Source organism: Centruroides vittatus, unplaced genomic scaffold, assembly GCF_030686945.1.
Source record: "Centruroides vittatus isolate TY-2023 unplaced genomic scaffold, ASM3068694v2 scaffold_464, whole genome shotgun sequence".
Classification (NCBI taxonomy): Eukaryota; Metazoa; Arthropoda; class Arachnida; order Scorpiones; family Buthidae; genus Centruroides; species Centruroides vittatus.
Genome location: NW_027122710.1, coordinates 2,943,548 through 2,965,448, shown reverse-complemented (window position 1 = coordinate 2,965,448; position 21,901 = coordinate 2,943,548). Strand labels below are relative to the sequence as shown.

At 29.6% G+C, this 21,901-nt stretch overlaps 1 protein-coding gene across 1 annotated transcript in view; it reads right to left on the bottom strand.

The window, feature by feature from the left end:
* LOC136989304 (ankyrin repeat and BTB/POZ domain-containing protein 2) overlaps positions 1–21,901 on the bottom strand; it is a 62,420-nt gene that overhangs the window by 11,253 nt on the left and 29,266 nt on the right. Inside the window, exons 4-10 of the mRNA XM_067287426.1 lie at positions 15,793–15,951; positions 12,189–12,372; positions 11,453–11,605; positions 10,383–10,641; positions 10,007–10,108; positions 8,006–8,099; positions 3,709–3,980 (exon numbers count right to left, since the gene is read on the bottom strand). Coding sequence (XP_067143527.1) covers positions 3,709–3,980; positions 8,006–8,099; positions 10,007–10,108; positions 10,383–10,641; positions 11,453–11,605; positions 12,189–12,372; positions 15,793–15,951 — 1,223 coding nt within the window. The remainder of the gene's footprint in view (positions 1–3,708; positions 3,981–8,005; positions 8,100–10,006; positions 10,109–10,382; positions 10,642–11,452; positions 11,606–12,188; positions 12,373–15,792; positions 15,952–21,901) is intronic.

The window sequence follows — 21,901 nt, the reverse complement described above, 5'->3', positions numbered from 1 at the left end:
ATGTTTTTCATTATATATATCCAGTTTTTCTTGTTGCTACATTTACTTTGTTTATATATGACAATTTTTAAAATAATAACAAAATACATCAAAACAATATTAATGAAATTTATTAACTCATTGTATTATATTCTAATATAATCATATTAATTTAAATATGACTGAAACAACATTTTCAAAGAAACAAATGATCAGTCAGTTTTACTTTAATAAATTAAACAATATTAATCTTAAATATTCTTGAAATTCTACATCCCATCTTTATGAATTTTGAAAATACAGTATTTAAAGATTTTATTTTAATTTTGTAAATTTAAGTAATGTACATGATTTTCAGTGTAAAATATATATGGATAGCCCTCGGTTTACGCTGCAGTTCCATTTCTGCAAAAGCCGGTGTAAATCAAATCGGCATAAAATGAACCCATATTTACAGGGAGGTATAGGGTTAGGTTCTTTATAAGTGAAAAATAAGCAAATAATTTTGTTTATTAATACAATATAATACAAAATACATATAAATTTAATTTTTAAAATGTATTTTATGATAAAATGAAGTGAAATGTTTTTATTAAAAAAATTTTTTTTAATTTTTATTTTGGAAAAAGTATTCATCTTTAATTGTTTAGATTTTTGTTTTCTTTCATTAAGAATTTTGGAATATGGTTGAATGGACACAATGATGCTCCTTTTTACATTTGCACTTCACTCCCAATCATTGTCTAACTCACAAAGTTCATCCGTCAAACTTTCCATAGTTGAAAGGATGTGCTTTAGATTGGCTGTTTCTATAACTTTTGGAGTTTCTTCTTTGTATTTTTCCTTCTCTGACTGTTCACGAGACAATTCTTTGTATAGTTCTTCTAAGTCTTCATTCGAGAGTGGCTGATCATGAACTTCTAAAAGTTCTGTCACATCTTCAGCTGTAACATCTTCCAATCCCACATCACGCACAAGTCTGGTAATGTCTTCAATTAAATTCTCCTGATATGCTACTTCTTCAAAATAGTGCATGAATGCTGGCAGAAGTTTACGCCAATCTCTATTTAAGCATTTTGCTGAAACTTCACCCCAAGCCAACTTGAAGTTTTTAATGCCTTTCAAAGTATTGGAAGACCGCCAATAGTCTTTAACTATTTTGTCTGAAGTGTCTAAAACTCTCATCATTTCCATGAATGTATTACGGAGATAATAAGCTTTGAAGGTTGCAATAACTCTGTGGCAATATGCCATATTAATGTGTATATTAGATATAAGTTTAGTTTTAAGTTTTTTTTTCTTCTTTGTTCTTCCTTTGTTTTCTTGAATTTTCTATTAACATTCCTTCCTGTGGGTGGAGTAACCCTTTCCATGAATCGTGTTAACAATGGGAAGTAAAGTCCCTGGGGCTACTAGAACAATAAGAAGGTTCATTCTTGGGTCGGACTCTTGGTGAAGGTGGATGTGCGAAAGTTACGCTCCTGCTCATCATCTGGAAAGACAAAGGGAGACAAAGGTGGTCTACAGAAAGAGAAAGGACCCCTCTAACATAAAGAGAAAGAGAGAACATCCCTTGTAAAAGGAGAATCTTCGAAGAGATCCAAAAAAGATCAGTGAGAAACGATTTAGAGTGGTTCCCCCACCAGAAGAGCATCAATACCAAATAGAGAAATCATATTAATTTAAATATGACTGAAACAACATTCATAACTCAGGCATTCCTTATAACCTCCTTTGTCATACTAAAACTTTTTGCTAGTCTACCTTTCCTTTTTAGTTTGTAATTTAGTGTAAGTTAGTCGTAAGATTACAAGTCCATCTTTTCTTAATTGTCACGAGCATGTTCTTTTGTTGTGTATTTGCTTGATTCCTCACCCCAGTTTGGGATATTGTATAACATTATATCCTGTATATTGTATTATATAATCCTGTATATTGTTAATCATATGAGAAAAAAGTAATTGTTGTTATTTTTTTGTGTACATCTCGTGGACTATTGTACACTCGCATGACTATCACACTCCCTGATCCATTGGTTGCAAAAGAGTTGTATTGGGAAGCATGTAAACAACCTTGACATCCAATGGTGTTCTTATTTCATCAAGGTTTTGAGCATTGTTCAAGAGAAGAAGTGTCTTGGGTGGTAATTTATTTTCTTCACAAAAGCAAAGGACAATAGAGCAAAAATAACTTGTGTACCAATCTGTGAAAACATCTTGTGTGACCCATGCTTTCTTGTTCCATTTCCAATAAACTAGCAACATATCTTTATTTAGACCCTTTAAAGCACATGGTGTCTGTGAATGATCTACTAACATCAGTTTAAGTTTCAAAAATCCTGAAACATTGGCTCCCAACAAAAGAGTTAATCTATCTTTTGCAACTTTAAAACTTGGAGCGGAACATTCTTCACAAGAAATAAAAGTTTGTGCTGATAATTTTTTCCAATAAAGCCCAGTCTCATCAATGCTGAAGATTAGGTCTGGAGAATAGTTGCCTTGTTCTACATAATCCTGAAATTCCTTAGGAAAAGCAGCTGCTGCTGCAACATCTGCACTTACTGCTTCACCACATAATTTTACACTATGACAGTTACTTCAGGATTTAAATCTCATAAACCAACCCTTGCTTCCCAAAAAAGTTTCTTTGCCTCCATCTGTCTCCTTAAGATTATCAAAAATTGATTTTGCTTTTTTAGTTATAGCAGCTTGAGTCAAGGGAATGTTTTTTTTTTTGATTTTCATCATCCACCCATAACGAAAACAATTTTTCCATTTTTTCAAAAATTTTACCCCTACTGTAACCTCACATGTTTTACATTTTTGCTGTAGACTGTTGAGTAGTGTTTAATTTTATCTGCATTTTTCATAATAGTAGTAATAGTTGACGAAGGTAAGTTCAAAGATCTACAGACATTAGGGTGTGTTTGTCCATTTTCCATTTGTCAAAAAAAAAAAATTCATTTTTGTTTCTAAGGAGATTGATTGCTGTGCCTTCATAACATGTTTAGTTAACTCTGGTGCACTTCTTTTATTTGATATAATAACCCTCCTTTATTCTTGTATGTGTGGAGTTAAGTTGAAAATTAATTCATGTCCAATAAATAGCATTCAAACCCAGTGCACCTATGCTTGCTAATGTTCTTATCCCATAAAAGTCCATTCAGGAAAACACCTTACAATGAGATGGCACTTCCAGGAATCGCAACTTGTCGATGTCGAGACAAATCCACTCCTCGTAGGCCATACAATGCCTTCTTAAGCCAGATGATATCCACTTTCTTTTGGCAATATGAAATGACTTCTTCTTAGTGAGACCAAAGCAACTCAAACTTTTCCACCGAAACTGATCTATATATGTGCTACGGCGGACTGGCAGTCGATCAATCCACATCTCCACTCTTCTGTAGCTCTGTGTCAGGTCTGCTGCTTATTCAAATCTAATGGTTCGTGGAACATTCTCTATTGGTCTAGATTTGACCAATCCCAATGAGCCACAATTCTGCCATGACATGTGGTGGACTCGTGTCTTGCTAGGCTTAGTCAAATGTGGACAAAATCTAGTCAAATTTAGCATAGGAAAAATTGGGGAATTACACAGCAAAACGGCAAATTGCGCAGCGACATTATTGTGAATCGGTGTAAATTGAACCAGTGTAAACAGAGGGCTACCTGTATTAAAATATTTATGTATTAAATATTATGCATTTCAGTCAGAAAATTATAATACCTGTAATTTAGTTGTTCTTTTATCACTAGTAAGTTGTGAAGCACCTTCTGCTAATATTTCTTCCAATGATAGTACATCTTTATTACTTTTCGCCATTGGATGTGATAAAAGTTTATGTAAAATAGCTCTTTGTCCATGTGCTGCTGCCACTGCAATAGCACTGTAGCATCCCCTTTGAGCAGCACCACTATAACTTAATGAATCATGTAGTGTTGTTGATAAAAATGGATGTGCATTGTAAGATAGCAGTAATTCAACCATTTTTATTCGTCCTAAAAATAAAAATTTAAATTAGAAAATACAATTGTTAATCAATAAAGTCCTTAAAACTTTGAACCATGATAATTTAAAAATTATAACTATTGGGTTGTTCGGAAAGTTCATAGCGATTTTTGATAGCCGACAGTTGAGACACCGACTGATGCAAAAATTATTAGAATTGTACAAACCAATGAATATTACGATAAATGACCTTGAGATGCGTCTGTTACAAAAAAACCGTTAAGATTATTCAAATAGCATTTAATTTGTCTCATTGCAAAAATGGATGTGAACAACGTGCATTATCGACACTTGTTTCTTTTCTTTTTTCGTAAAGGCAAAATTGCTGTACAAACAGCAAAAAAGATATGTGATGTTTATGGTGGGAGTGCTGTATCAGAATCAACTGTTCGAAAGTGGTTTGCAAAATTTAAAACGGGTAATTTCAGCCTTGAAGATGCTCCTCGCTCAGGAAGACCTTCTGTTATTGAAGAGGTCCAGATCAAAGCATTATTGGATGAAAACCCTCATTACACAATGAGATATTGCAGACATAGTGAAGTCATCAAACAGTACTGTATTTCAACATCTAAAGAAGCTTGGATACGTGAATCGTTACAACATTTGGATACCTCACAACTTAATGGAAAAAAACTTACTGGATCACATCTCCATTTGTGATTCTCTTGAAAGATGAAATGAAAATGACCCTTTTCTGAAGCGTTTAGTGACAGGTGATGAAAAGTGGATCATTTATAACAACATCAGCTGAAAACGATCATGGGGTAAGAAAAATGAATCACCATTAAAAACTCCAAAGGCCGGTCTTCATCCAAAGAATGAAGGTCATGCTCACTGTCTGGTGGGATTGGAAAGGAATCCTATACTACGAGCTGCTTCCACAGAATCAAACAATTGATTCTGATAAGTATTGTTCCCAATTGGATAAGCTGAACATGGCAATTAAAGAAAAACGTCTGGAACTGGCTAATAGAAAAGGCATTGTGTTTCACCAAGATAATGCCAGACCTCACACGTCTTTACAAACACGCCAAAAATTATTGGAACTAGGCTGGGATGTTTTACCCCACCCCCCTTACTCACCTGACCTTGCCCCGTCGGACTACCATTTGTTCCGTTCTTTACAAAATTCCCTTCATGATAAAAACTTTGATACTTTGGAAGCTTGCAAAAACCACGTCGATCAGTTTTTCGAGGGAAAAACTGGAAAGTTCTACGAAGAGGGTATCACAAAGCTGCCCCATAGATGGCAACACGTCATTAAAAACAATGGTGCATACATAATGGAATAAAAGTATATTTTTAGTTTTAAAACAATTTCTTTTATTTCTCTTAAAAATCGCTACGAACTTTCTGAACAACCCAATACTTATTCTGGAAGACAAAAATATTTTATTTTGGAAATGTTTTTTGGCTTCAGTTAACTTCAGTTACAAATTACTTGTAAATTCTTATATAATATCCAATGAACATTGAATAAAAATGAATCAAATAAAAAGCATTCAAATTTAAAATAATGATACACAAGAGGATGACAAACAATTTTTAACCCGGTGCTCCTTGTGAAGGGGATACATGGGTAGAAAGGTATATGAGAGTTTGGTCACAAAACTTCCAAAACCCCAAGCTACAAGCATCTTAAAATGAAAGGTCAAATAACAGCAGGTTAAAATACAAAGTAAAGAAGCTTAGAATTCAAATTAAATTCAATTAAAAAAGAAAAAATGCAAACAGCTAAAAGTTATGCAAAATTCTTTATTAATCTATCGACCAATTGCATGAGCTGTATGCTGTTTAATATTGGCTTCCAGCTATCATTGATGAATGCAGCATCATTGATATTAATTATGTTTAAGTATTTGGATAAGCAATAAACATACATCTACAATAGTAATCTTATAGTTAATCCTTCTCTGTCATCATCTTTAAGAGCATATTTACTCCATAACACCCTAATTTTTCAATTTTATGTCCATTATGCTAGTCAATTGCTAATTCCATACAGAATAAAAGTTATTGAGCAAAAATGTTTCTTCATTCTAATATCTAGGGAGTGAGTGGCAATACCTATATAATAGAAGCATTGTCTTTCATCATTAATTTGGAAGTTTTCACCAATATATTAATTTTGTCTTTGTCATAACACAGTATGTTTATAATTGATGGAATTTTCTTATGCTTAATACAAACTGAAACTTTCTAGCATATGGAACTATAAATGTTGCTGCAGGCTTGCCTATAACTATTAACACTTCTTGCTTTTTTTCATTATTCCTCTCCATTCTCTTTTTCTTTTTTCATATTCTGTTTCCAGCCTTTTATAGGTTGCTTCAATGATGTTATCAACTAAGTTTTTAGAGAAATTGTGCTGTTGAGCTATTTTTCTGATTCTTATAAATTCTATGCAGCAGTGCCTGCAGACTATAAAAAGGGGCACAAGCTATCATAAAGGTCATCATAATTATTCAAGAAGCTTCAAACTATGATTCAACATGGAATCAGCATTCCCAAAAGATGGCACTAGTTGCACTGGGGGCTAATTTGGCCTTGAAAAAAAGGAATATGATTATGGTCAACATACGACAAAATGGTATGAGACAATGAATAAGTATTGTTCATTAGTATTGTTCATTCTTTTATATTTGCAGAATAGGCTAGAAGTCATGAATTTTGTTTGTTCATAATGGAATTTGTGGGCCCCTTGGGGATTAGAAAAGAGGAAACCCAGAAGAAAAAGGGGGCACATGTCCAAGTGCCCCTGATTCTATGTTTCTGTCAATGATACTAAAAGAATGAGAAATAGCTCTATTTAGAGCTAGTTTGTGCACAACTGTATCAATGAAAGATTTAATTGCTGTAGGTTTTTTAAAATGTTTAGTATGCAGACGATTACCATTTTTACATACTGTTAAATCAAGAAAGTTAATACTACTATAACTACAATATTTAAAAAATGGCTACTTCCCATTCTTTGAGCATTGCTGACAGAAACATAGTATAATAAGTCCTATTACTGTAAGAAAGTCCTAATAGACAATAATAGTTCAAAATTCTTTACTTTGTATTTTAAAGGTTGTTCATCATCCTCTTATATGCTGTTGCTTTAAATTTGAATGCTGTTTTTGATTTTATTTTATTCATGTTCCATTTTATGTTATAAGTATTTACAAATACTTTGTGACAAAAGTTGATAAGTCAAAATACTTTCTGACATAAAATGTATTTGACTTCTTTAATAAGAAGTCAAATACATTTTAAGCAATTCTAATTTATATATACAATTGTTAATTTAGTACCTGTTGATAAAGAAAATTATTCTTTTAAAAATTATTTGAAATCTGTTATTTCTTTTTATTCCACGCTATTAAGTTGGAAAGGGTATAGAAAAAATTGTACAGATACAGTATATCCATCCTTATTAATCCTTATATCTATACTGTTACTTAAAACCAGACAAGCCTTATTATAGCCTGAAAATTCAGCAGATCATCTGGTTTTAAGTAAAGTAGTGGATTAATGGATTTTATATGTACTGTTACTGTTAAAAAATAAGTAGATACATAAAATAAATAAAGTAAATCATCTTTATTTTTAAATTATATGAACAACAGATTATGATTTTGATCTGCATTTAAAACATCCAAAATCACTATCATTTAATAATTTTTAGAATATTTTAAACTTTATAATATACAAATTTATACTATGCATTTTGCTCATTTGAGTTTTTCATGTATGCACTTAATCTTCTAAATAGATATGCACAAATATAAATATCCAAACACTTTATGTGGCTTTAGACAAAGGAAAAGATGCTTCTTGAGTTTGAAATTGAATTAAAAATCAATCATGTAGCCTGCACTATTGTATAACCCACACCACTTTCAAATGGCATTTTAAGCACAAATATCCCACAGCTTATATACATGAAAAAAATGGAATTTATTTTGTTTTTCATGTATATAAGCTGTTTTTTTTTAAATATGATTGTTATTTTTTAATTTTATACACTTACCAGACGCAGCTGAAAGTTGTAAAGGTGTTTCAGTGACTTTATCCTCATTTAAACAAGCTCCTCCTTCAACATTTGCTCCTTTCTCAAGCAAAAGCTGTAATAATTAATTTGTTTTAAAATTAAGATAAACTTTGTTTTATAATTATTTTTTAAAGTACACTAATGATTAAAACTTAATTATAACAAATACTTAAATTAACCTTAGCATACTTAAATGTATAAAAAATCTATTTTATTATATGTATGTGTGTATATAATTATTTTTTGGAGTTTTGGAGATTAAATTAATTTAATGTACAATACAAAAAAATCGCAAATGCCAACTAGCAATTTGAACTCGACTAAGACAGAACATATGTAACAATGATGTGGCCAGTGTAAGTGTTGTCAACTATAATTGAAACAAAATATCTAAAAGATGAAATAAAAGTATCTGGATCTCATAGGCTACATGCTATTATTAATTCTGTGAAAAAATACCTGCATGAAAAAATAAAACACCTAAATTCATTAAGCCATATGCTATAAAATATGAAGGAAAACATCTAGACAATGTACTTTGAAAGTACTTAGATCTAGATACAAAATATTTCGATTGGAATAACAGAAGAGATTATTTAGTTGCCAAATTGCCATTTTACCCAAGGCGACACTATTTTTACTTCTTGTATATTTGACACTTTTAAAATTTAACCCAATAACTGGGACAAAATGATAAACTGGCTGGGACCACATCATCAAACCAGGACAATCCCAGTCAAAACAGGACATCTGGTAAGCCTATGTATATATACATTTCTGTTTTTCAAATATCAATATTATAATCAATATGACTGTAGTTGTATACAGGATTTTTCACAAGATTCATATCTATAATCTTATATATAACAAAATATGCAGATTATTTTTCTTGAAAATATTTATAAATTGCTAAAATGAAAATGTCTTATGGATAAAAACATTTTATATTAACTGAAAGATATTTTAATTTTATCATTATTTTAATTTAATTTTTTTTTGATAACTCATAATGGGCTAGTAATAGAAAAATATAAAATTGTTTTTTGTTTATAAGTTAGACTATTTATCATTATAAATAACATGTTTATTATTTCTATATTTTATTTCATTTAAAAATTTTAATTTTAATTAAAATTGCTATGTAATTTAATTGATGGTTAATTCATTATCAATTAATTATTAATAAAATTTTAATGAAGTATATTGATTAAGCCATATAATTATCATAATTTTAGCAGATTACCCACATATTATGATATTTGCTGGTTTTAACTTGTAAATTACAAATTGATCAACTAGCTCTTCTTTTATCTTAGCTCATCAAAAATGTCACTAGAAAATGTGAAAAATCCTTTATGCCAAAGACATATTCATCTGTCATTGCAGGTTTTCCTAAAACTATCAAAGGCCTCACTTTTATGTATGCCTCACTTTTAGCCTGTGTCATTTATCTTTTACATGTCAATCTACATTTAATAATTACTCCTACTTTAATTTGTATTTTAAGTAAATTACATGACTCTATAAGAAGTAAGAACAGTGTAAAGCTAGAATCAATGGAGCACAAGATTTATTTCAGATTAAAAATTTTACTTTTAAACATATGTTCAAAATTCCAAACATTCAAAAGATTTAGAATATCTATTTGATGTTATTATTCCAATTCTGTATTATCTGATCATGTATGTAGTCCTGAAATACATTTAATCTGTAATAAATCTTGGATCACTTCAATGGTTCACTATTCCTCTTTAACTTGCATCCTGAAAGCTAATAAATTTCTGGTAATTTCTTATTTTTTATATAGTAAGTGCCACAGAATTATTTAGAAACTAAATTTTAGTTTTATTTTGGTTTAATTCTTTATATCAAGTAGAAACTGAACAATTGACTCTCAAATTTACATTATGGATTATTATTAACATTAAAATTTTTCTTTCTAAATTTGTTAAGTTTATTTTAGATATATTAAATACTTACTTTAATGACTGATAAATGACAATGAGTTGTAGCATATGTTAAAGCTGTCCAATGTTGAGTTTCAGGATTAGCAAATGGATGAAGACTGCTACATGATGGAGTCTTAACAAAATAGATAATAAAAAAAGATTAAAAAATTATAAACAAAATATTACTTTTTATTTTTTAATATCTAAATTTTTAAATTTATTTTTAGATCCAAAGTTTTTAATATGTTTCTTTAATAATTAAAAAAAATGCATAAATAGAAATAGGTATTATTTGATACCACTTGAAAAAACATTTTACTTGAATAATTTTCAAAGATTTCAGAAAGTTAATCTACCTTATTCCTTATACTATTTATGAAAATTATATTAGATAGTTTTCTTTTTACCTCCATATCAATGTCGGCTCCTGCATCCATAAGCATATGAACCATCGCTTCATCACCTCTTATACATGCTAACATTAAAGGTGTTAAACCATGTTCATTTAAAGTATTTACACGAGAAGGAGGCAATATTTGTAAAGCATGAGGAATGAGATCAGTTCTTCCGGAAGTGAGCATACGGAAAGCCAAATCTACTTTTAATAAATGTGCACATTCTGATTCATCAGTTTGTTTTCCAATATAAACATATTCATCACAGATCCTAAAAAATAATAAATAATTTATTTATACTGCATATTTTAAAACTTTTTAAATAATAAAGAAAAAGTTGATATAAACATAATTTCAATTTAGTTTGCTTTATTTCATTTAAACCAACACATTTTAAGAAATTCTGAAGCACAATATCATTTTACATTATCTTAAGGATTGATAAGGTTATAAATCCTTAAGATGATGTAATATGATATATTGTGCTTCAAAATTGAATTTCTTAATCTCACAAAAAAAACAAACAAAAATGTCATATGAATAATTATTTTTATAATTCTGTAAACTGAATTTTAATATATTTTTTTTTTTTGCTTTTTCAATTCTTAGAACTTATACAAGATCTAAAGTTTATAAAAAATACTATCATTTTTTATATTAAAAACAAATTTCTTTAATGATAAAATTTATAAAAATTAAAACTTTACTTCTTAATTTATTAATTTTATAAGTTTTTGTTTCATTTGCACTAATTCTTCAAGATGTTGATAGTTTAATAAGTTTTTTGCGTAACTTTGCTAAAAAATTTATGTTCATAATAATTAAATAGATTTAATTGTCACATTAATCTTATTAGTGTTAAGATATCTTTATTAATTACATTAATTATTAAATTTTAAATATATTCAGTAATAAAAGTTTATAATAATTTAAATAGCATATTTAACAATGTGTTTCTGATATGTAAATTCATTGATTTTAATTAGAATTTTCACATTATCATTAGTTAATATTTCTTCTGTTTTAAATCCCAAAAAGAGAGTAAAATTGCATTATTATTATGAATAATAAAATTAAAATACCCAAATTGTCGAACAGGACAGTCTACACCAGGAAGTAGTAGTCTAGCTGCCTGCATGACGTCATCTTTGTCAACAACATATGAACGTCTGTATTCAGTATGTGCTGTTGCTACTCGTACCCATTCGATTAGAGGTGGTAAAACAAGATAAGGCCTATAAACATAAATTTAAAAATTTAATTATATTTATAAACAAATAATTTGTACATAAGTATATCTTATATATTGGTTTATTAATGTATAAACTATGTATATGAAGACTGTTATGATCCATAGTGTAGAGTTAAATAGGACTTTGGATTTCAGTTATATGTAGATTTGAACCAGTAGAGTTATGCCAACCTTGACAACTTGTTAACCAAAAGTTGGGCCATATAGTCAATACAAACATTTAAAAATACGTAATTACTGACAACCAGCATGAATTAAATTTAATTAAATGAAAAACAAACATTTTCCTTCGTTTTTAATGGTCATCATCAGGTTTAGAACTAATAGAATGCGTGTTTTAAAAAGAAGAAAATTTTAACATTTAATTAAATCTAATTCATGCTGGTTGTCGGTAATTGTATATTTTTATTGCTTTATACCAGTAGTTTCATGGAGATAGTATTAATACAAACATTTATATATCATGTAACAAATGCTCTTTGGCAGACATATCTTACAATATTTAAATAATACAACAAAGATAGTAATAGACTCTTTTAGAATAGAAACAGCATAATTTATTTTACCTTTCATATATGAGTTCTTGTACTGGAGCACGAGGACAGACATGATCAGGATGCTCTAATTGTGAGCAACGCATGAAATAATAAAGTGAATGTAAAGCACCAGGTCCCCATGCTATATTATGTCTACCTGAAGAATTAAGCTGCACTCTGTTATGGTACTGAACTACTCTACTCAAAAGATCTCCTAATAAATAAATAAAGTAAATTAGGAAAATTATTTATTTTTTTTTATATGAATTTTTAAAAATAGCAAAATATAAAACATTTATGTTTAAAAATCTTCAAATTAATAACCAATACCATGTTTTCTCAATTTGAATGTGCCATGGAATTTGATCAGTACCCAATTTTAGAGATGTCAAAATCCAAAAAAGTTAGCTTGCAAATGTAATGCTTGCCCTGAATTGAAATGCAGCTGCAAAAATTTAATGTATTTAAACTGTAATAAACACAGTTTTGAAACCATTTTATTTCCACATTTACAATATTTCATGATATCCAGAATTTTTGACTGTATTCAAAGGTATTCATTGTGACTCCACTATCAAAAACAGATAATGGACTCATAAGTGAATATATTTGAATACATTTGAAAAAAAATAATAGTCTCTATACTTATTAAAGGGAATTAAATAACTTAGTTATCACGATAGTTTATCAGTATATCTGTGGCAGTATGCCATAATTTTGTATATATGCGATAGTCATAAGCCTAACATTAATTCCTCAATTCTTTGTTCTTTATTTCCCCTATTTCTCGATCTTTCGATTTTTCACTTTCCTTGTGGGTGGGGCAGTCCTGTTCCAGGAATTAAGGGGAAAGACAAATAGAGTGAAAAGACCCCGAGGCACGTAGAAGGGAGAAACGGTCATTCTTGGTGAGGAGCTGAGACAGAGCAGACTGCGAGAGAGAATCCGAACGATTCAGCGGAACAGAGATAGGACTGGGATCGTCTGCGAGAGAAAAGAAAGAACTCCATGTGCCAAGACCGAGTGCAAGGAACTCTTTGAATATCCTCGGATTATTGACTGGAAAAGAAGAAATATAGTAGCCAGCAACTTGAACATAATTCCCCGACCCGAAGACATATCATTATCCTGGGTATCCCTATACTTTCCTTCTTATACTTCGATATATCTATTTATCTTTTATTTTTCCTCTCTATAGTTTGTAAGTTAGTTTTTAGTCTTAGTTTATAATATTTCGGATATTTCATTGTAACTCATTATCATTGAGTCATGTTTCTTTTGTGTGATACCACGTGTTTTCCCTTTGTCTACCCCCTCCTTCGTCTACACGTGTGCGAGGTCCTGAGTTGGAGTCCTAAAAGAATCCTGCATATCATAATGCGAGAAGGAGAAAAGTGTTTTGTTAAAATTGTCGTTTTTTCTATAAAAATAAAAATAAAGTTTTGTTTTAATCATATTTCCTGTCCTTTTGTTGGCCATGCACTCACGCGATCTAACATATCTCCCAATAATGAGTTTGCCCAAAACAACTAGGGGAACTATTATGGTTATTATATTAAGTAAATGTCATTTAATTATTTAGTTAATTAATTTTAATCAAACTTAACAATTTTAACAATATTAAATGATAATTTAACAGGAGTGCCAACCATTTGCTTTGTAGTTAGATAGTCCACAGTGGTGGATCCAGAAATATTTGAATAATTAATAAATGCCTCTTATTCAATGGTGCTTTATAGCTTCATGAGGCCCAAACAAAATTTGAATTAGGAGTCCCAAGAACAGTGTTGACTTCAGACATTTTTCTTCAGGAGAAATTTTGGGGAGAAATATTTTCTTATAAAAGATTGGTTTAGGACCCCCTACTGGTGGGGGTTCCAGGCAATTCTTGTTTTTTGCCCATAGGATAATGCACCATTGCTTTTATTGTAGTGTGCATAATGACTACAGTGGAACCTCGCTTAATAAGCATAATTCATTCCAGAGATGTACTAGTAATGCGAAACACTCATTAAGCAAAACAATTTTTTCCATAGAAATTAATGTAAAATATGATAATGCCAAAAAAAAATACTTAAATGTTTTATGTATAATGTTTATGCAATAAACATTGTTAAGGAGTGTGAATCATCATCATCTTTTCTTCTAGCATGAAATGAACCAACCTGGAATGAGAATTCAATTTGCACAAGACAAAAATATCACAAATAATATGTTTGATAAACACTCCAAACGATATGCCAAATTCTTGGGCTACGAAAAGGCTATAATTAAATAATAGAAATTAATTAATTTGACTAGAGGTAGGCAGTTATGCTTCCATCTCATATTAAATTTAATAATTATAAATAGTTAATTTTTAATTCAGACATTTCTAAAATTTAATATGAGATGGCAGCATAACTGCCTACTTCCTGTCAAATTAATTAATTTCTATTATTTAATTATAGCCTTTACATAGCCTAAGAACTTGTCATATCGTTTGGGGTGTATATTATATAACGGGCTTTGGTTGCTGATGTTTATAAGTAATATGTGTGAACACAAGTTTGGAAAAATATGTGATCACAAGTGACACTAAGATGCTAGCAGAACGAGTGCTAAACACAGACTGATGGAGCATGTGCACAATTTGGGACTTCACTCCTCGTCACTTGTTATGCGAAACATCGTTCGTTAAGCAAGGTTCCATTGTACATTACAGATGGTCTAATAAACCATATTTGTCAGCAAAAATATTTTGAAGTTTCAACAAATAAATTTTAATTTTTTTGTATTAGTGGGAAAGGGTTTAAGCCCCTGCAGCCGTCTCCTTGTATCTACTACTGTAGTTCATAAATATGTCTCATCTGCACCACCTCTTTTTCATATATTAATTCTGCTATAAATTTGTTAATGTTATGGTGTACACATTCACAAAAACATTCAAAAATAAGCACAAGTGGACAGGGTGAAGAGTGACTGAGTCCAACATATTCATATCATGAAAACACCATAAAAAATTTTTTAAGACTCAAATCTAGACTCCCATAGAAGCAGGAAGACACCTTAGTCTCATCTAGCTATCATAACCAGTATTTCTATACACTTAAGACACCTAATTAGCCTAGTGATTAAAAAAATTCAGACGATACTACATCAGCATAGTCAGAAATAAAAGAATAATGTATACTAACTCCTCCAAAAATGTAGTTTATTTTACTGTGAGTATTGGTTTTTCATTTGCTATCAGCCTTCTTTTAAAGCAGCTCTTTCTCATATACTGTATTTGGTTGGACAATCTGATTTAGATTGATGAGAATCACCTTCTCAGCAATGTTTATTTCTGTAGCTGACTTTTGAGGATGGGGTATATAAACAAAATAAAGATGGTATTTAACAAGGAATCTCCTCAAACTTCCTTGCTTTATTTATTCTTATTATTCTTCTCCTAATTATCATCCTTCCTTTATTCTTAAGTGGTTTTTAGAACAAAATAATTTTTTAATCGATAATTTAAAAAGGTTTTAGATTCCAAATACTAACTGTTTTATAATTATGAAACTTACAAAACAGTTAAAACTATAATTCTAAATTATTTTATCTAGTATAGTATAAATTGTATTATTTTATTTTAAAAAATTTGATTTCTCACCTAATTCTGTAATACTTCCGACACATGTTGTTAGTAAATTTTGTTCTATAGATTTACATGTTGTTTGTCTTATAGATTCTTCTCCCTGATGAAGTTGCGAAGAACTTCCAAATCTACTGTTTTCTGATAGATTTGGCCAACGAGGTAACGATAAAGCACCTGAAAATATTAAAAAGTATTCAAAATTTAATTATAATAATGGAAATTAATGCTCATAATGAATCTCAGATTAAGATATTTTTGAAACTCAACGAATAAGCATGAATTTTTCCATTATTTATCATATCCACTATTATTCTTAAAAATGTTCAATTTTTATTTATTTTTTAACATTTAAATCATTTTTGAATTTTTATATCAAATATTTTTTAATCAAAAAATCATTTTTATTTGTCAGATATTCTGATGAATTAAATTTGTCTTATATCTACTGCATATACATTTTGTTCCATAAATCTACTGCTACCAAAAACTAGTTTTAAAGAATATAGACATAAAAAGAACAGCAATGATGTAAATAATGGATGGTGCATGTGCACCACAAGCACAATAACTGAGAACTTTATCATTATTAATGGTGTACTTTTGGTACAAGAGAAATACCAGCCATCAGAGTTGACTGCCTGCTTCATAGAAAGCAAAATGTTTATCCTAAAAAGATACAAATAGTAAGAATTCCAATTTGGGTTTCATTTACATTTCTGATACAGAAGTATTAATCATATTAAAATTGACTGACTTACATCAAAACAGACCCAACCCAAAAATATCTCACAAATTTTTAAAATATTCTGTAAGTTTGAGGATTCTTTGCCAAAATTTGCAAGAATTTTATATATGCCACTTCAAAGATAATGATAACTATGATTTACTGACTGTCAAAGAAATGGAATAAAGGGCTGTTCATTAATTACAAGTACAGTTTAAGGGTGAAAAGAGGATTGTAAAAAGTGCACCATTGTACTTAACAGGAGAGGAGCAAAAGTAGCTCAAAAACTGAACATTCAATGGACAGTCCTTATTAACATTTTAAAGTTAACATGTAATTGATTATTCACAATTTATATCATTATATATAATAACTATATTATAAATCTGTTTCTGACCCTTTAAATATCAATGACTGGTACTATTAGATACTGGTCATTGATGCTTTTTATGCTATCTGCCAGTGTGGAATTCTGATACATTTCATTGGAAAAAAAAGCCCTGCACTAATTATTTGTTTATACAGTTACAAATCATGACTCCCTAAATATATTCAGAGTTAAGGACTCAGTTTTTGTATGATATATATGTAACAATTTATAAACTGTTCATTAATTGTTAATAATAAAAATAACCTTGATATCAGTAACTGTTATTCTCTGCTTCATTTATATAGTTAATCAATCATATAAATGGCACAGAGAATAAGCATAGGTATTTTCATTTAAATCATTGGCTTCACTTTGAAAATTAGTTCATTAATAAGCAAATTCAAATGTCTATGAGTATTTTATCTTTAAAACTAAAATAACTTAGATTATAGATTATTAGCTAACTTAAAAAACTTTGATTGTTATTAATGTAGTGAAAAATATGCATTTATAGCCAAGCACTATATAGTTCAGTGGTTTTCAACTGGGTATTGCAACAATTCAATGGGTGCTGTGAAACAGGCTGAGCAGCACCATAATACTTCTCATGCAACTTACTAAAGTATGAAAAGCACAATAACTCTACATTGATAAAGAAATAGGTATTCTACAAGAAAAAAATTACCAGTTGGGGATGTGCTGTTACAAAAAGGTTGAAAAACACTGGTATAGGCTTAGTTCTTCCTGATAGCTTGTTTATAATTTAATAAAATAATTTATTTATGTAATTCAGTCTCTCAGTTGAATTTGAAATTAGAATATGAAAAAAAGAATCTATTGTATTTTATTTTAGAAAACAGCACAAGATGTTAACATGGTTAAAGATTGAATAAACATTCATGAGATACTAACATCTATATGAGATTTGTATTAATTCAGATTTGCAACAGATTTGCTTTGTGAGTTTAAAACTTAATAGATTTTAAATAGCAAAGCTTAAAATTCATTGTTTTAAGAGCATTTAATAGCTCTTAAAACAATGAATTTATGAACTCTTAGGAGATTTGGCCCTAAACTTTTATGAAAGATTTCAAAATAAAATGTAATTTTAAGTAAAATTAATACCAAAAATATATAAAAGTTAAACATAAACAAAACAGGAAAATCAAATGGAAAAGAAAAGAAATTAGATTTAATAATTGTATCTGACATCCAATATAACTTAATTATCAAAATAATAAATTGCATATTCATAAAGATTTTTACCCTTAGACAATTATGTTATTTATTTATTTCATATAAAAAGAATATGCTTAATACTATCCAACTATATTGTATTATTATAAAAACAGTCATTCATTTATTGTATGAACCTAAGATAATAATATACATGTATTAAAACATTTTTTATATTTAATTCATAGTTACAAAAGTTAGAGTAAAACATTTAGAAATATTTTCTTTAATTGGTATCAAGAAATAAAAATTTTGGAACAACATTTGCATATACTGTACATATATACAATATATAAATCCTGATATTGGAGGATAAGTCTCATAAGATCATCAATGAATAATTATAAAAACTCTTTCATAAATAACCTTATATTTCAGGATTATCTGTAGAAGGGTCAATATACTGACATTTAACAACGCCTCTATCTGGAAAACTTGTTGGGGCAGTCATCTTCATGTGGCTATCTACTAAAACATTCGAAGGATGTTTCAAAAATTTTTAATGAATATTTGTAATAATAAACGTTACTTCGATATTCCACTGAGTGTCTTTTAAATTTTGACTAACTGAATAGATTAGAAGATTAAAACATGCTAACTTAAAATGCCTTCTTTGAAAAACTGTAGAATATATGATATAATGTTTACAGTTACTGCGTGCAAACGGATTTATCTGAAATACTATAGTAAATCCCCCGCTTTTATGAACTAATTGTCTCTTGCAAACTCGTTAAACGGCATGTCCTAATTTGAAACCTACTTTTTCATTGATTTAATGTCACAAATTGGGGCTGCTTTTCTTGAAAAGGAAGCAAGCCTTTATTGTTTTATATTATTCTAAGTTAGCAAACACGAGGCATTTCATAAATCACAATAGAAACTTTATAACAGTCGTAAAACGGGGTTTAATAACGTTATATTTTCATTTGCGGCAAAAATAGTGTTGCCAGTATCCGATACAAACAGCGAATAGGAGCTTAAAACAATTAATTTGTTCGTTATAATTTCAATTTAATAGTTTAAAATTACTACGCACAGATTGATGGCATTTTACATTTGATTTAATGGTAAAAGGCAGACATGCTAACGGGCAGAACGAAGTTTCAAATCATAGCGTAACTAAATAAGGCCTCGGGTTCCTTCTATAATGATTAAGTTAATAAGAATGCTAAATGTAGGAAAAATCATTTAATTATGAAGTTTATTACTGGATATATTTGTTATAATACGTTTTGTAAGCAACTATTAAAATGTATAGTGATTCATATTAAATTTTAACTTAGAATCCTACTTTACGTCATTCTGGTTACGCTACTGTTGGAAATAGATTACAAGAAATCCACAGTAAAGTAGGGAAGATTAAGGAATTGAAGAACATTGAGGTAATGCCGAATAGGGCATTTAATACTAGGTTGTAACAAAGAAACGTGTTTTGGCGCCATTCCGAACTGTTGTGATGAGTCCACATTTCGTTCTTTTTAACACTCGTTATACGTCCGTTTTTCTCAGGGTAAGTAACTTACTTACATACTTTTCTTTTATTTTTACTCTTTTGTATTAAAACAAGATTATTATTGACACGTAAATAAAAAATTCCAGTAACGAGTTGCTTAACTTTCCCGGTAAGATTTAAAATTGTATGTGGCGCCATCTGTTAGGAGATTTTATGAAAAATGTTTTATATTATTTATTATTATAAAATTACAAGAAGATTAATTTTGAGGATAGGGATGAGTTTTGTAAAAAGTCGTAAATACTAATAACGAATAAAATAATTAAGTCCTACCCCATTCGAGTCATGGCACACGACCCCGTGTAGCTCACCACTCCCTAGACCTTTAACCGCCAAAATTTAATAGAATTAATGTTTCTAATACACAAACCTCCCTGAAGAATTTCAGAAATTTTCGACAAAAGGCACAGGGGTATTTAAACTGTAAATAATTACACTTAAATTTAACTTTCAAAATAATAATTTAGAAGATGTCAAAATTCAGACTAATTTCCAAAACGAAATGAGATCCAAAAATTTAAAGATTTATTTCAGTTTTAATTCAATATTAATTATTTATAATTTGTTTCCGGCCATTTAAATATGTTCGTTATGGAAAATTTATGGAGGAAGAGGAGTAGAAGGTAGGTAACAGAATGTCATGTTAACAGAAATACAAATGAGTAACGGATGAGTGAGTATTAAATAATATAAAGAAAACATCATAATATTCGATTTGATTTTAATGGATTTGATGACACCAGCCACAAGCATACTATGAGCCAGTTCAAATTTCTGCCCATTGTGAGTAGGCAGTCCCTCAACATGTATGCCCATCATAGATGAGAGATGGAAAACGAAGATCCGAATTATGTACGAGAAGTTACCAGTCAAATTCGAACTTTGGATTCCTTACAATGACAGGCGGGAAAAGAGCATTTTGTTATGACATGATACGACATGACTCATAATAAAAATATGAATAGAATTATTAAGATAATATATTTATAATTAAACCAAAGAAATAATATACGTGTATCGTATACACAATAAAACATTTTATGAATAAATGCGATAAGTAAAACACATGCCAACAGATTTTAATATGCATATTTCACTAGCATTACAAGACAAAGGAATAAGATAATTCTCAGTAGGAAATGTACAATAAAATAAGTTATGAAAAACGACACTTTTTGAAGAAGTTGATTGTTAAAAACGAACTATTTAAAGATGCTAGATAACTATTATTGCAATACAGCTCAGTACAGTGGAGTTAAAAACACTGGGATACTTGAAAAGAGAAGTCTACACCCCTAATTCACCACTATAAAAATAGATAACATCTGCAATAGTCAACAGTATTGAAAGGAAAATTGAGAATATATAAGGTTGAATACTAATTTTTATCTGATAATCATAATGATACTAATTTCATCAATGAACTACATCACGTGTTGTCTCTAGATCTATACACGCTCTGTAAAGTACAGTACATAATATGTTAGCCACACAGTTTCTGACTGTACTTGCATCCAGAAATCTTACAGGAAAAGCTTTAAGAGGACACACGTGATGCAGATGGCTTCCGGAAGCTGTGCAGTATTAATAATGTAGATTAACATAATTCTTTTCTATATAGGTTATCATTTTTATTGTTTCAGAAAAATAAAATCGATTTGCTATCGTTTACATACAATATTTAAAATAATATAACCGAAGTAAGTCTCATTCAGTATGTACTATAGACGCATTTTAATGACTGCTTTAAATTGCCAACGACATATTGTTTTGGATTTAAAATTATTTTATTGTAAAATAAACGTATCACTTACTGAGAATTAGTGATTGATGTCTTATGCTTAAACCAAGCATTGTTAAACAAGCAATCGAATGGCATTCTTCGTTTCGTATAAAACAGACGTGTCGTTGGCTTACCACCTAAACGTGCCTGTGTACAATTGTAATTGGGAAATATTGACGGGTATATTTGATAGTTACGTTGATCTCTCGGTGGCGTGTTATAATTTTATGGGGCCAAGGCAAATTAGAATGAGTAGACCCCATGCACAATTTTGACTTCAGACATTTTTCTTCGGGGGAAATATTTTCTTTTAAAAGATTGGTTTGGGGACCCCTGTTGATGGGGGCTCCATGTAACTGCCCCACTTCCCATAGAATAAGGGCCACTATGATATCTATTATTTAATATATTTAGAAATTTGAAATGCTGCTATATAATTATAAATTGTCGTTACTATCACCTTTCCACCTAACAAAAAAATGCTTTAAAAATCAAATA